The sequence below is a fragment of the Arctopsyche grandis genome, chromosome 7, assembly GCF_051622035.1.
Source record: "Arctopsyche grandis isolate Sample6627 chromosome 7, ASM5162203v2, whole genome shotgun sequence".
NCBI lineage: Eukaryota > Metazoa > Arthropoda > Insecta > Trichoptera > Hydropsychidae > Arctopsyche > Arctopsyche grandis.
In genome coordinates this window covers 22166701-22184555 of record NC_135361.1, presented here as the reverse complement: position 1 = coordinate 22184555, position 17855 = coordinate 22166701, and the positions used below count along the sequence as shown (strand labels likewise).

The 17855-nt window shown below is 31.4% G+C and overlaps 1 protein-coding gene across 1 annotated transcript in view; it reads right to left on the bottom strand.

The window, feature by feature from the left end:
• The window catches only part of LOC143914105 (IDLSRF-like peptide), a 64627-nt gene that overhangs the window by 17349 nt on the left and 29423 nt on the right, over window positions 1-17855 (bottom strand). The window contains exon 2 of the mRNA XM_077434197.1: window positions 9038-9169. Coding sequence (XP_077290323.1) covers window positions 9038-9169 — 132 coding nt within the window. The remainder of the gene's footprint in view (window positions 1-9037; window positions 9170-17855) is intronic.

The following is a 17855-nucleotide window of genomic DNA, read 5'->3' as shown; positions in this document are numbered from 1 at the left end:
AAGGCATTTGACAGAATTGATCACAATATTCTCCTTGAAAAACTCCTACAGATCGGTATTCACGGTGATCTCTATAGATAGTTCGCCTCATACATTACACGTCGATCACAGGCTGTCTTATTAAATGGATTTACATCGAAATGGATGGATATTCCTTCTGGTGTTCCGCAAGGCTCCCTCTTGGGACTTCTGTTATTCAACATCTTCGTCGTTGATATTGAAAAATGTTTTCAAAATTCCAGTGTACTATTATTCGCTGATGACATGAAGATATTTAAGAAAATAGATAGTCGTAATGATGCTTTGGACCTGCAAGATGATTTGTTCAGGCTGGAGGCTTATTGCAGCCTAAATAAGTTATAAATTAATGTCACAAAATGCTCCTGCATATCCTTCACCAGAAAACTTGTCCAGTTGACTTTCCTTATTCAATCAACGGACATAGAATCAGAAGGGTATCGGAAATAAGGGATTTGGGATTTTTATTAAACTCTGATCTATCCTTTAGTAAACATAATGACAATGTTGTAGCTCGAGCGTCGAAGGCTCCCGGGTTCGCCATCCGGTCCTCCAAATGCTTTATTTCTGTTAAATCATGCAAAATACTATATTGTGCATACGTAAGAAGTATTGTTGAGTTTGCATCCCAAGTCTGGAACCCAGAGTACTCTGGTGCAAGGGACAGATTGGAGCGCATCCAGAAGAGATTCTTGAGGTACAACATCGGCAGCCGTTTTGGATTATCCTATGCATCCTATGAATATGCTTGTAGGTGTCAGCATCTGCTTCCACTTGTCAAAAGAAGGGAGATAGCTGACATCTCAACAACTTTAAACATCCTCAACGGCTCGATCGAATGTCCTCCATTATTGAGCAGAATATCGTTGCGTGTGCCAAATAGAACGACCAGATGTAATGAGCTCCTTTACGTGCCTAATATATTTTCTAATTATGGAAGAAGCTCATTCATCTGGCGTGCAAGCTCTACCGTCAACACAGTCATTTCTACAATTTCTATATTTGACTTATTCAATATTAATGCTGTACAAGCTAGAGTGATTGTTGCAAATTTGTTTTTTGAAATTATTACTATATGACGAGACAATTATTATTAAAGGAGAGTAAATTTAACGAGAATTGATGTGATTGAGAATTGAATTGATGAATAGTATACAATTGTTACAAATTTTCACAATAGTTATTGACCATCTACTGAAAAAACTTCCCATTTAATTTGTTGCAAAAAAGTGAAATCATATCTGTATACATATGTGCATACATATATAGGTACATGCATATGTATGTATGTTGGTATATGTATGATATTACAAAAGATGATAGCGCCATTTATAGCTGTAATAACCCTCCATAAACCGTAACGGTTGTAATTATTCTGTAAGTGTGTAGATAATCGTTGGATGAAAGGAGCCGTGAATTTTCATTAATTGAAGCGAAGCTACAGGTTTTCAATATCGGTGTAGAAAGTGAGCGGCTTTTAAGACTTTCGAATGAAACACTTTTGTTGTGCGATACTCAATTTCGCAAAATGCTTCCAGGGGATGCTGGTTATATCCGAGCTGTTTCCCCCGGGTGCCTTTCATCTCGAAACTTCTCCAATTCGTCTTCATCGCCGTGTCGTTTGTTTCAAACGAGACTTAATATTCCTTAGTAAACATACGTACTGTAAACATATGTATGTGGCTGGATCGATTCCAAACATAAAACACCACTCTAATTCCACGCTTAAGGTGACTTCGAAAAGCTTCACTGAACTTTCCAAGCAGGAGATAATCTACGTATTTCTCTGACGTGCCGTAGAATTCTCACAAACTCCGCAGTATTTCACATATATATATGTACTTTTAAACAACAGTATAGATCGATGATTTCCTTTGTGTGGTCACGGGTTCAATCCCTGGCTGAATTGAATTAATAGGAATAATATATTAAATTGTCTTTATTATGTGAATTAAATAAAATTCCACTTAGAAAAATCAAAATAATAACAAAAATTCTATTGATAACTGACTAACCTCGATAAAATAAACGAATTTTTGTTATTAATCCACAAAAATAGTTGAAATATGATTTTTCTAAGTGGAATTTTATTTCATTCTTATAAAAAGACAATTTAATATATTACCCCTATTAATTCAATTCAGATTCGTGTAAAAACCCTTTTTAACGAAAACAAAAAATAGAGTGGCCAGAAAACTATCTCAATAAATATGTTTCAATAGAAAATACTCAATATAAAATATTATTAACAGTGGAAAAAAATTCTAAATGAAAATACGTACTTTTGACATTTGATTTGAACTGGACGACTATTTATAGGAATTTTAAAGTTGAAAAGTATTACAAATTAAAGATAAAATACCCGACTATAAAATTGAATATTCATTTTGATCAGAAAATTGGCAGATTTTGAGACATCGACCGAACAACACCAAGATATAGAAAAATCGCGCGATTTAAAAAATACATATATCTCCGAATCTCGAGCCAATCAACATTTTTTATTACAAGATTCGTTTTCTCTGGGCATAGATATATAAGAAAAGTTATATCTCGTCTCTGAACCAAAAAAAGTCGTCATTTTTCAAACAGTGAAATTATTTTTTATAAATTTATTACGGCATCATGTAAAGAGGGCAAAAAATCCTTTAATAAAATTTAGATAATAATACGAAAAAAAAGGAATTAAGAAATGTGATTTAATGAAAAGTGACATGATGAAAAATGATTTAAGCTGCGAAATAATTCTTACTTAAGATTTCGTTTTCTATTTTTATATATAAACTTTAGTGCAATGTCCAAAAAATATTTTTAATTATCCGAAAAATCAGTTGACAACCCAGAGCGTATTTTTGAAGTTATATGTTTTCACTACTATAGTTACATCTATTTATTATAAAGGTGCGGTTTTTCATTAAAATTTCACTTAAACAGATATATGTATGTAAATTTACTTATAAATATCAATGAAAAAAGGCAACATATGTCGGAAAAGCGTTTTAGTTGAACTTCCGGGAAAGACGGCTTTTCCTTTCACCAATAAAAACATAGCTAAATGGTTTCATTATGACGCATACGACATGAATTTATATGTGAAAACAGTTAAAATATAAAGCAAACATTACATTAAATATTGAATTTCAAAGTCCAAAAAATCAATTTCAATCAAAAAAAAAAAATTGAAAGTTTGTGACGATCACAATAGGTACTAAAATAGCATATATTTTAATGTTCAAAATTCAAGTTGATGTTCTGAATTGTCAGACGTACCTAATTAACAACACAAAAATACACTTTCTTTGTTTCGAAGCTCCGCCTTAAGAAAATGACTGCCATGATGACAGCCATTCCTTTCATGCTTTCACTTTATCAATTCTGAAAAGGTATGTAGGCATGATAGAGAATTCTCATTCTCCCCTTATTTTTCACTAGGGAATAGCTATATTTTTCACGTTTTTCTCAAAAAAATTTCACGCATGAGAGAATATACCTAATACCACATTTTGAATGTGTGTAAATATTAAAATTTTTACGATTTAAACACAAAATATTACGTTTTCGTTACAAAAATATGTATATTGATCACATTTAAAAATTCCACCTTTGTTTTGAATTTAATTTTATATTACATTCAAGCACGAAATAAGAAAAGAAAAACATACAACTAAATTTTAAAATCGATTTTTTAATTACAAACTCGTATGAGCTAATTTTTGCCAAAGTTTAACGACCATAATGTACATACATAAGTTCTCAAAATATAATATGCAAATTTTACGACGCGATTATTTACAACAAAACATATTTCTTCATGCGAAGAGCTTTTATGCAAAATTTACATAGGTATAATATGTACCATATTTCATTCGCATTACAGTTTTAGCATGTAATAAAACTGTTTAACCTTACCTCTTTTGTCTATATATATTTAATATCTTTTATTTTTATATTCTTGTTTTTATATTCTCTATCGGTATATAAACTACCACCACTTAAGCAACAAAATACAACATACATACATTTAGCACCGTCAAAATGGAATTAAAAATTTACATTATAACAAAATTGTCGTGATAAGAGAGGAACATTAATTATATAAAAAAAGTCTCTAGTATAATAAACGTTTAAATATAGATAATTCAATTTTCTAATAATTCAAATCGACTACATTATTCTACGTTATCAAATATTTTGAAATTCAATATATGTACATACATATGTACATTTAACGCCAAAAGCTGCTAAAACTTCAGAAATTTAGTTTCTTTTCATATAACGCTTTAAACAGAGTGGTCACGGGTTCAAATCCCACGAATTTCTACTGGCCAGACCTAGAATTTGTGACTCTAGGTAGATCGCTTCCTATCAGAGTTTACTAATTTATCTGATTTTCATTGAAGCGGTTCCATAAAATTAACAACCTCTAGTTTTCAGCATTCTAAAATTTCACTGAATTATATAAAATGCTGCAAATTTAAAAATCTGACCGTTAATGTATCTGTGAATGTTAATTGATATGTATTTACTGAATTGTTTAAAAATGCTGCAAATATACAAATTTGACCATAGATGTCTCTGTGGGTGCTAATTGATATGTATTTACTTTGTGTAATACTTGTATCAAATGTACAATGTATCTGGCCAGGCAGGTGCATTGGGGTTACCTGTGAGGCCTTCCTGGTATAGATTAAAATTAGTTGGCGGTTTGGGAGATAATTGAATTCAAAAACTTAAAAAAAAGAGGACACCTATAAGGGGAGGTACCATTTCCGGTCATCTTAAAAATTTGAAAAAAATTAACGTCGTGTCGATAATAATTTCAGTAACTGTAAAAAGTTTCAGTTCGATAGGACTAACGGTGTTCAAAAAATCCCCAAAATATACAGACACATACACACACACATTTTTTCTAGATCATGAAAACGTGATCAGTAATCGATTTTGAGTTCAAATCAGTCAAAATCTCGAGTTCGAATTTTCGCATAATCACAAAACTTCATCTATTGTTACTACGTATGTATGTAAAGTAAAAATATGTATAATATATAACTTTATTTTAATTCGTGTATCAATCGCTTTCCGAAACCAAACCATTGAAATCAACCGTCACAGCACTAGTCAATTATATTAAAATCTATACAATTGTAGAAAATGTTCACGTGCCCCAGAAATTTCCCACATGCCACGCTTGGCACCTCATGTTTAAGATATTTTCAAATTTACTGATTGCATCCATTACTTTTGCTTTAGAACGGCTTCCCGTGTCGTTCCATAATACTATGTACCACGAACAGTGAACCTCATATCGCGCGCACATTAATTTCCACGGACTTGGCCCACTTCGACTCTGCACGGGCTAACCGTCGAGCTAAATCGCTCCATATTGTATCGGAAAAACGATTAATACGTACCAGACTATAACAACACAGCGCAGCGGCAGCAAATGAAACGTTAAAGTTTAATTAGCGGATCGCCGGCCGCACTAGCCAAGGGGAAAAAGCTCGCCAACGCGAAATTCGAGAGCTTATCTGAGCTTGGAAGAACTTGCTTTGGGGATTCCCTTTTGCTGGGTTTGAAAAAACACCATTAGCGAAGCGTTAATGGAGTCGTCGCCGAGTGGCCGACCATTAAGCGAAAGCTCGCTATCCGAGAGTGAGTGCTTTAATTCGAGAGAAAATCCTCTCCATCTCGCGAAAAACCGGCTGGCAGCTTTTCCACCGGACGTTCGCGTGGAAAAACCCAGACGGCTATAGCTCGTAATGCTGTGCAAGACACGTCCATTTAGCGCCGGATACCGTCTATTTATCGAGGTGCTTTTTTTTTTTAATACTTCAGAGTCTGTTCTGACTTGGAAAAACAAGAGATATAAACGAACTTGTATATTTTATGTTTCTCCATTGAATCCGAACCCAATCTTATGTAGTATATTTTATATTAATTGAATATTTTTCATAATATATTTAAATGATATTCGCCGCCTTCGGTGGTTATAATTGTGCTTAAATTTAATCACTTCATCACAATGTTTATCGGTCGTAAACTTTGGAGGTTCTAACGGTATATAAGGATCGTGAAGGATTAAACTTGTAATTTAATTTAACGTGCAGCGGGTGAGGTTTTCACTGGGAATTACGTATATTCTGAATGAAGCGCATAAATTAACTAAAAATGTGGGATTAAAATATACGTATCTCGTGCCGCTATAAAATATAGACATGAATCGTGGGGAATATAAAACTATAAAAGCGATTATTTACTCTATCGCCCTAAGATAAACACTGAAATCATCGGATTCAATATACAAACCGTACTCGAAGAACGACAGTCAGTCATAACATCAGATTCAACGAGTCTTAACATCCGACTCACCGAGAGAGTCAAACTATCAGATTCCGTCAACGAGTCAGAACATCAGACTCCGACGGTATTAATTAATTAAGTAAGTTATAAACAATTCTACGCATCTCTAAGTAATAAAAATTTGTGAATTAAGTTAAACGGAAATAGTGTTTTTGGAACTGACAATTGGACTTCCTCCACTTTTAAATATAGCGGCTCAAATAGTGAAGCATTAGAATGTAGGATCGATTGTTCGACAAATCATTCAGAAGATTTAAATTTAAATTTAAGAAATCATTTAGAAGATTTAATGGAAAATGAGATGTTATTAAAAAAGGATATTTCTGTTAACACAAAAATGAAAAAGTATACTCATCACTTAAAGACGGATTATTATAATTCAAAAATTAAATATATATTTTGTCTATACCTAGTCCCTTTTTAAAGTCACGGTACCCTACTGATATGCAAATATGTACACACATTAATATGTTTATGTAAACGAAGAAACAATGTTTATTACAAATTAAAATAATTTTCTGGTTCAATTTTCAAAATATAATTAAATTTCAAACGCAAAAAGTACAATGAAATTGAAGTACCTACAATGTAACATCATACTAGTAGATTAAACAGTTTTCAAATTAATTTAATACATATTCATATTTTACATCAATAAACTAACTACACTTGTGTATTATTATTTATACATTATTATTTAAATCACCCCGTCCAATTAATAAACATGTCGAGCGAAGGAAAATCTTAATTATGAATTTGAATAAAGTGGATCGTATATTTTATACATTGAATCGACAAATTATGCAGAAGCACACTTTCAACGATGTAAATTTAAATTATCGTGATTTATTCCCGGCTATTTATTATTGTAATAAATTTCACAAGGCCTAAAAATGATCCGTGAACAAAATCTACAAATAATTTTATATACATACATATGTATATTATAGTATACATACAAACATAAATCTACAGTAATAAAAGTAACATTGAGATAACGTCGATCACATTCGAATTGAAAAAGTTCGACGAAGGAAAACAGCCAAAAGATACGATGAGAAATTCAAAGTAGTCGACTCGTACTTTGTCGAATGTACGTTTTATTCAGACAGAATTATCTGAACTAGACTATTCGAAGTTTCGAATCGATTAATTACAGCGTTCTCTTAACATTATCTCAGCGATCATTCGAGAGCTTGAAAATGTCTACACGAATTTCAAGTTTTGGATATATTTTTCGTTTTTCTTATAGGACAAGGTTCACGGTTTAAAACATGCGTTTTGCGTTCGTATAATTACACATGTAGGTTTCGTACGATTCCAACTGAATAACCAAGCGACTACACATACATATGTTTGTACAGACGAACCAATTAGTTAGAATTAACCACAAACGACCGGTACAATCTAATACTATCCCCACAACTAAACATCAGATACCACATACTCGTATGTAGATATATGTATAAGTATATTGCCTGTTGGCGACCAAACTGTTCAAAATAAATTTTTTAACCCTCCCTCACCGAAGTGGGGTATGCAAGTGCCCCAATTTTTACGTTTTTCGTAATAACTATGTATATGGTTTTCAAAGCTATACACCATATATTTCTTGTATTCCTAGAATGAACTATAAGAAATTTATTTTAATAGATTTTGTATGATTTACAAAAGGGGTACATCGTAAAGAAATATATTTAAACATTCCTACGTTCCAAAGTATGATTTAAAGGCGGAAGCGATTAATCATGTTTTTGACTGTTCGCTTGCATATTTTTGTTGATCGATGAATCAATGCAAGAGAAAGAGACAGCTATATTTTCGTCGCTTTTGGCGCGTGGCTATTGAGTTATACAGTCGCCTATTGGCCTTACATGCTATAGGACTAAAACTTTTTATGTTGATGTATAAAATGATTAATAAGATATATATTTAACTCATTTGTATTGAGAAAAGCTGTATTTTGATTAAAAAATACTGGGGTCTTACTCGACCCTGGTTCGGTACACTTGTTCGATCTCGACGCTCCGTCCTTCAAAGGTTTTAATTAAGATAGCTTCAGCAAGTTAAATGTATTAGTAAAAGAAGGTTTACTGGAATGGAATTGAAGTGGCTCAGAAAGACTTGCAGGAATCAATTAGTGAAACTTATTAAGGAAATGTTGAAGATCACGCGGATTGATATTGTAAACTTCTCGGAGATACTTTAATCTCGATCCGATTATGGAAAGGAGATGGTGAAGTCAAGTAGGAATTAATGAGGAATATTTATTTCAATTAAATTACGAGCTATATTATACTTTATACAGTTTTATATATGTACATAGATAGACAATTCTGTTTGTCTAGGTCGAATTTTGCAAATAATTTTTTAACCACTTCTACACCATTGGTTTTTTTTAAATTTCGCTAATATACCTACATATAAAGGTATTTCCGATGACAATAGAATACTACCTAATCAGGATGAAATAATTTACAGCATCTTATAACTGTTAACAAGATTGGTTCAATGGTACCTCGTACTTGGTTACCATATCAATTGATCAACATTCAGTCTATACAATGTAAAAGTGTAAATTAATGGTCGAAAAAATATAATTAGTTATTATAATATCGTGTAATTTAAAAAAATGATTTAGAACGGTTTTTTTACTGACCTGCTGTGCAAAGCCTGGAATCTTCATCATATCCATCCGAACAGTCTGGTGCTCCATCGCAGAGATATTGTATGGAAATACAATTACCATCTCCAGGACATTTGAATGGCTCGTACGGATGGCAGGCATCACCTGAAACAATGAATAAAATAAGGATTATATTAATTATTTAATGTCTTGTATAATACATACATAGTTACATAGCGATATGAGATCATATATACATATATTACAATCCAAATTTTCACTCCGGTTCGTTCATGAACACACTATTTTGTTCATACACGGTTTTTATTTAAGTGCTAATAGTCAATATCGTTCGTCAATTAAACTCACTATGTGTCGCATGAAACCTATAGCTGTCTTAAATTTTGAGCCGTCAAAACCTTTGAGGTGTCAAAACATCAAGTATTTAATAGGGAAAACCTATACAAGTATTACAATACAACTTTGCTATAATTCCCATTTCTGCTGAATTTTAAACATTTCAATCCAAGGTAAATAAAGGATGGAATACACTATTAAGAGTACTAAAAACTTATACCTAATAGTTTGTGCATGAAAAAACTATGTAGTCCGTTTGTCAATTTATTCTTTTGTGTACACTATAACTGGCCAGATTTGTACTTGTAAAAACAAACTAGTATGTTCATGAACGAACGAAATGCTCACTTGGATATACATATATGTCCGTACATACATATATTCGGAATTATTTTTATATTATACATATACCCAAGTTTATGGTGAAAGATTATATGTAAACATTGGAAATAAATAAGTATATATGTATATAATTATGTTAAAAGTACATTTTGCATATCAAATTTACTACGGTGTAGATTGTAAATTTTGATACAAGAAGCCCTTACATGTAATAAATTTTAATACATATAATATATTATATATCAAAAATGTTTAAAACAATAATTTAATTTATTTTTGAAACTACATATGCTTTCATTATTTATGAGCATGTTATTATTTTAATAACAAATCAGGCTTGAATCAATTCCCGGTAACAATACTTAAAAACACTTTACATGCAACCATTTTTGAATTTTCCATAGCATTATTATTAGAAAAATTAAGCGTTGCAACTTTTTAATACAACTCCATTCCTACTAAAGTACATATATTTATGTATAAGATTTTCAGCAATTCTCGTTATAATTAATAATAATAAAAAAAATTGAAAAGTGTTTTCCAAATGTGATTAAACTATAAAAAAAAACTCTATTGAGAGTGGGTAAAAGAACGTTGCGCTTAAAGTGCACTTATTTTATATACCTTAATTCCTTAACAAGTTTTCCGAACGCCAGCGCAAGCACTAGTATGTATGGGGGCTTTTACGACCTTAGTGGGGTAATCGGGCGAGTTTTTCATTTACTCCACCATGAAATTGGGTGATATACGAGCTTTTAGCCACGTGTGGGTGTCGACATTCGAGCACTATTATGTACATATGTATGTATGTACCTTTTGCCGGTTCTAATGGTATGTGCTCATTTGGTTCGTTAAATGCTATATAATTATTCTGTGAATACATAGTCGGGAAATTAGGCTTTCGAAGCGTTCAATATTAATGATATTACGTGATAACTTTTGACTAGGGCTTGTTTGTCCGTCGGCAAATTTGATGAGCGTAATAATATTATGTGATTGTTAATTTGTGTGTTTGTTATGTCAGAAATCAAATTGACCTTGTCTTGTTCCATCAAAATTTGTTGTTGGAAGCCCAAAAAACAGTTGGAAGCCCTCGAGGGAAATATCGCTTTAGTGTTGCGAAGGTCAGAATCTATAAATGAAGTTCAAAGGAAATAGCACTTATATAAATTGTAACAGGGCAAAAGTGAACGATATCCATCTTCGTTATATTTATTACATAAAAAAGACGTAAACATATTGTGAAAAGTGGAATTCAATTTAAATATGTTTACTTAAAGTTTATATAATGTTTGACGTAGAAAAATTTCAACGGAAAAATAAATTCATTGCTGGGGAAAATGAAAATTGAGTAAAATTCGATCCAATTAAAATCGAGAAAAATAAACAGTTTTTGTGATAATATTAGTATTAGTTATGTAAATGTGTATGTATTTTTGTTTTAATTATCCAATAATTATAAATATCTTGAGGTCTAGTATTTTCTTTTAGCAATTGTAGAACAACTTTTCAGCAAAGTGAGGAACTACTCTAATGCTTATTTGAAACTTAAATAGCACAAAAAACATCCATTAAAAGTTTAAAAATTATATTTAAGGCACATTCAATCCGAGCGAGCGGACCATGCCAAACTTATTTCCAGTAGTTTCTCATATACATACGAACTATCGGAGAGAAGAAAATGGAAATTGGGAACGGATTATGATTTTGCTGAATTTTTTATGATTCCAATTTTGCATGAAACTGTTTCCACTACTATTGTATAATAAAACTAGTCAACCCTCACAGAAGACGTTCCATTTAGATTTATTTACATACATATGTACATAAATCTTACCATTAATGTCATATATACATACATATGTACGTCGTATGTGTCATGACAAAAAGTACCAATGTTTCAAACATAACACCCATACATATGTATATATGTAGAATACAATAGAGTCGTCTAGGGAAAATCAACAAATTTTTTGATACACGGAAAATACATTATGTAGGAAGCATACTTATAAAATTCGACAAATTCGAGATACTTACATATAACTCGAATCTGCGAGAAATTGAGGAGCAGTATTTATTGGATTCGTCAAAAAAATTAAGCTAGAAAAAGCGGAAAATTCTAATAGCCGACGGTCGATCTGTGTTTGTAATAACCATAAAATATCGCAAGCAGCATATTTGGCCGGGATTTGCACCCACGACTTCTTTACTGGCATAAAATTGTTCTACCAGTGAACTACTCTGTGTTTATAGCGGTAAACGGACTATTTCGCACATTGCGATCGCTCACACGACAATCGTTGCCATGAAAATAGCAAATACGGAATATCTGGCACTCGATTTCTCGTCAGTATGATAGTTTGCTTGGGTTACTCTCGATGGAAGGAATTTTCGGGTGCCAGATGTTCCGTAATCGAGATTTTAGTGACGTATACGAGATCAATTTGTGTGGAATAATCACCGAAGCGTTTATAGCTTACTAGTGGTGCTACCCGGCTTCGCTCGGTAAATGGAAATTAAATGAAAACATTGAAAAAAATCTTCACTTGTTTTTTTATTAAATTTATTTGAATAAAAAAAAAATTTAACAACTGATCAATCACAAACGTCTCTGAACAATTCAGCTAATCAGAAACTCCGTTTCGATTTTATAAATAAAAAATAAAATAAGATGTAAATGTTCATATGTTAAAATTGATAAATAAGGCAGTAAATTGCGCAGTAGCTTCAAAACAGTACGCTTTCAAAACACAAACATACATTTTTCAATACATTACTATTTAAAAGGGCACCCTCAAAATTATTCATTTTTTTCAATTCACCCCAGGTGGACTTGGTTCGCACTTTATGTAATTTTCAGCACCCTTAAAACGTTCGATCTATACTTTTACGATACGATGCGACCTTTCAACCTACACACGGGTATTAAATTTCACTCCAAACAGGAGATCGTAAATCAAACGAACCTCACCGTGTCGGGGTCATAACGACCCGCGACATAAAGGAAACCACCCTCCCTATTCAAAAACGTGAAATATTAAATACGAATATCTCGTTGACAAATTGCCACCACACGCGGTAATACCTGATACGTACGAACATTATTTAAATTTTACTTTTATTTTCAATATCGCTACGACCGTCATAATTTTCCTCGCATGTCACAATATATAATACATGGGAATATTAGGGAAGATAAGAAAATTTGAAACATTGTTATCGAAAATTAAATATACATATGTGTGAATATAATATTCTATTAGATATTCTTTTTTTAAGCAGAATGGTTATATATGTTTCAAGATGGTTTCAAAATCGGGTCTATAGATCAATATAAGTACATACATACATATGTATGTATTGTACCTATATATATATATATATATATATATATATATATATATATATATATATATATATATATATATATATATATATATATATATATATGTATATATATATATATATATATATATATATATATATATATATATATATATATATATATATATATATATATATATATATATATATATATATATATATATATATATATATATATATATATATATATATATATATGTATATATTACAGTCCAAGTGTTCACTTTAGTTACATATTCGTTTTTTTATACACGAAATTTATTTCAGTTAAGTGCTATTAGTCAAAATAATTCATCAATTAAACTCACTGTCAAAACGCCGAATAGTTTAAAAGGGAAATCGTATTATAAAGTTGCTATAATTTCCGTGTCCGCTAATATATAAAACGAGTTCGAATTTTCGCATGATCACAAAACTTCATCTATTGTTACTACGTACATATGTAGATAAAGTAAAAATAGCGTAACTCAGTGTAAGCATACATATGTATGTATGTACATAGAGGATGAGACAAACAATAGAGCATTCTCAAAATTATGCCCAATGGTATGTGCATCAACAAGTTCCTTTGTAGATTTGTGTACACTATAACTTGCCAGAACAGTTCTTGTATACACAAAATAGGGCATGCATAAATGAACGAAGTGAACAATTTGACTCTAACATATGTACATACATAGTATCGATAGAAAGTTGCTAAATGTTTCATAATATGACTTTTGGCGTAGAACTACATGTATTCCTGGGAGTACATATTCATTAGCCAGCAGCATAGCTCGGTCGTTAAGCTTCTGCCTAACACCGAGAAGTGCCGGGTTCAATCCCGTGAGCTGATTGAAAATAATTTTTCTGAGTATATCTGTAGTGCTGCTGGTCAAACCTGGATATTTGTGACTCCAGGTCTATCGTTTCCTATCAGAGTTTGCCAATTTCTCTGATTTCATTATTGAAACGGTTCCCGATTTAAATTGGCTAAACACCTTCCTACCTACTATGTCACCACTATTTGAGTATAATTAATGTGCAATAAAATGTATGTACAATTCATAGATGTCTCATTAATTTGCGAGTTTTCAGTGTCTCGTAATTCAGCGACTTGTGTAATAAAAATGCTGCATTGTTTGTAATTGGCCAGGAAGGCACATTGGGGTTCACCTGTAAGGCCTTCCTGGTATAAAATCCAATAAAATAAATAAATAAATAAATTAACGATAGTCCCGATTTCAAAAATACATATTTACATATGTCTCAGTTATATGTATGTAAATTCGAGATTAGTAATAATACGTATATTGTTGAAAGAATAACGGAAAAATGAATAATTATTTTTGAAAATGTACATAAGTGTAATACAGAACGCAGTGGGCGAATGCACCTTTTTATTTCAATTTAGATATTCTATAGCCAAAAATTTTATTTTGTATATTAGAGTTATGTCAATTTATGTCTTCATTATTACTATTATAATTGAATTTCATTGCTTTCTTTATTAAAACAATTTAGTATTTACAAATTAAAATTTTCTTAAGCAAAAACTAGACGACATCAAATGTGATTAGGGATCAATATTGAGTGCAAATCTGTCAAAATATCAAGATGGAATTTTCTCATGAATACGAAATTTCGTCTATTGAAACTTCATATATAATAAATAGAGTAAAACAACATCGAGAATTGATCAATACTTAATTAAAACAATAGTGGCATGTTGGGCGGCAGGCAGAACGCAAACACTCAAACAATTGCGGTCTGAATTTACAAAGTACGTATGTATGTATGTATGTATGTTCATGTATTTAGAATACGTACTAGAAAGCATTCAACCAATGTTATTTCCAGGCAAATTACAATTGTAATTAAAAACACGAGTCGAGTTTGTCGTGTATGTCAACGCTAATTGACAACAGAGTCGATGATGAAATACGAGCGCATTGTCGCGGCGTTGCGAGCAAAAGGAGGGGTTGGTCTGAAACACGATATCCGAGGCTGCACGTGAAATATTAATAAGGCAAAGCAACAGGGCGGCAGAGGCGGCACACTCGACTAACAATCACAAGTCACGCGAAAGCATCCCTTCAATTCCCAGTGCTCAAGGGTCAATTTTGCACGTCGAGGGAAACATAGGACGCCTCGCTGCATTGTACCTACATATATGTATGTATGTAGTATTCCATATCACTTATTTATCGCCTTTGCTGTTTGTGAATTTAAAGTACTGAATGGTGTTTGTACGATTGTTTTTATGACTACATAATATGAGAATGGACAAACAAACGATAATGTTTAGAATGTTTCATCTATAACCTTTAAACTGTCGTTTTTGATTTTTAAATGCTTTTTATTATTACGAAATTATGTTCACAGTACATCTTATATCTATTTTAATAGCTACTGATCTACTGATCATTTTCTATTTTACAATTTTATTTTATTTGGTTAGTAATCATAGTATTATATTATTCTAATGTTAATGTACAGCATAATAGGAAAAATATCTCAAAAACCTATTTACAATATTATCAATGACTAAAAAAACCATCAATTGATTAATAAAAATGAAAAATAGAATGTGTTTTGTTTTTGAGAGGCAATATATAATATAATATATGACAGTCAAATTAAATTTAGAGATTTAATCCTTTCAGTATTCACGTATGTATGTATAACAAGATAATTTATCCTATATGTTTTAATATTATATGTATATACATATATATAATATTACGTAAGTAAATTCTATTGTTTTGGATTTTATGATGAAAGCTTTCGTTGAATATTCATCAACTATTGTTTAATCAAAGCTTGAAATATATTCAATGATAGCCGGTTCTGAAATACAAAACCTAAAATATGTAAAGTGAATATTATATTTATTTCATTTATATTTTTTGAATAAAAATACAAAAATAATGAGATTGGACAACTAAAATAACTAATATTGAGACACTGATGAATTAATTAATTTTTTAGTAAATAAATGATTTATCATTCATTAATTAAAAGTTTTTATGTTTGGGGCTTAAATGTTATTTAAAATTCGTCGGCATGGTGAAAAAGTCCAAAACGGGCATTAAAAATCCGATCCAATCCAATGAACATTTAATTTTTAATCTGATTTTTACTAAGATAAAAAATTTCATATTTTTTACTACCCAATTTAACTCCATTAAAAAAATGAATTTTTCATAAAGATTGTATTATATTACATATATATGTATGTATGTATGTATATATAAACCTTAGGTACTATATTATATAAATATATTTCTTTTTTCTTTTGATGTTCAAATATCACGTACATAAATGTAGATGTATACATACATACATACCGTTTATATAAGCCGTTTGTATTTTGAAATGAAAACATATTTTTCACACGTACAGCCGACAAGCTTAAAAGCTTTCTACGGCAATATTGAATTTCGTTTCAAAATTGATGTCTAAATTCAAGGCTCGATGTGAACAGAATTAATTTTCATTTCATCACGAACAAACCAAACAATTGTGGATCAAACCCAACACTATAAGTAAATTGTGTCGATTATTTTGAAAATTCACTACCAAAGACTTGTTGAACACGTTTGGACCGAAACCTTCGAACGATGAAACACTCTAGAAACGGAAGATCTTTGAGACGAGATTTAAAACAAATTTCGTACCATTTAAATATTCATGAATTGGGGAAGGACTTGGAACATTCATGGTGTGAGAAGAACGTTTGTGTTCAAATTTATTGGGGAGGGGATTGTGTCACAGTTGGCCATGGTGTTTTGTCGTCTTCGCGTTGAATACAAATGAGGATTCAAATTAGCAGGGATGATTCACCCACACCTGAGCGTTTCGAAAAGTTAAAAAAATACGTCACAGATTGCCGGATTTTCGCCGATACGCAGGAAACGTTTGAAAAAGCTCCGGGAAAATTAGCAAACTCGATTACGGCAATCGCAACTCAGCGAAGGAAAACTTCCCGAGGAAAACCTGACGTACCGCGCTCTTATTCGTGAATAAAAAATATATTTCAATTTAAATTTTAATCATACGATTCTCTGCACGCGAAGATAAAACTTCAAAGCAAAAAAAGTTCAAATTCTTGAATGGCTGAATTAAAATTATACATTGTAATTACAAAATACTTCAAGGAATATTACCGAATAAATTCTTTTATGAAATAAAGAATACGTTTTAAAATTTCAAATTAGGTCAGTGGCGTAGCGTGAATTCCAGGCGCCCCCCTGCAAAATATTTTATGGTGCCCCCCCCCCCCCCCCCGACCGTATATTCATATTATTTTCTTATTATTGCTTCTGATTGTTCATCCTTTCTTTTACTTTTTAAACTTATTTCTTTAAGACACTTTAAAACATCTGTACATATGTATATGTATGTATCTTAAAGTGCATTGATGGAATCTAATCGGGCACAATCTCTTTAAAGTAGCTGATGTTGAATTTTCTTTAAAAACTTCCCAACTGTTAATACTAAGAGCGAAATATTCTTAGCTTTATCTACATAAAATAAAAAGAGATGAAAATACGTTGAAATATAAGAGAGGTTTTTAAAAAATTAGGCACAAAGAAATTACAGAAAAAGTTTAAAAATTAGTGAAAAAGGCGCGCCGCTTTGGCGCCCCCCAAGCCTTCGCGCCCCGCCACATTGCGGCGTCTGCGAGCGCGGTCACTACGCCACTGAATTAGGTCTATTATAAATATAATATGAATATAATTTTAATATAAAAACTAATAAAGTATAAAGTTTATTATTCAAT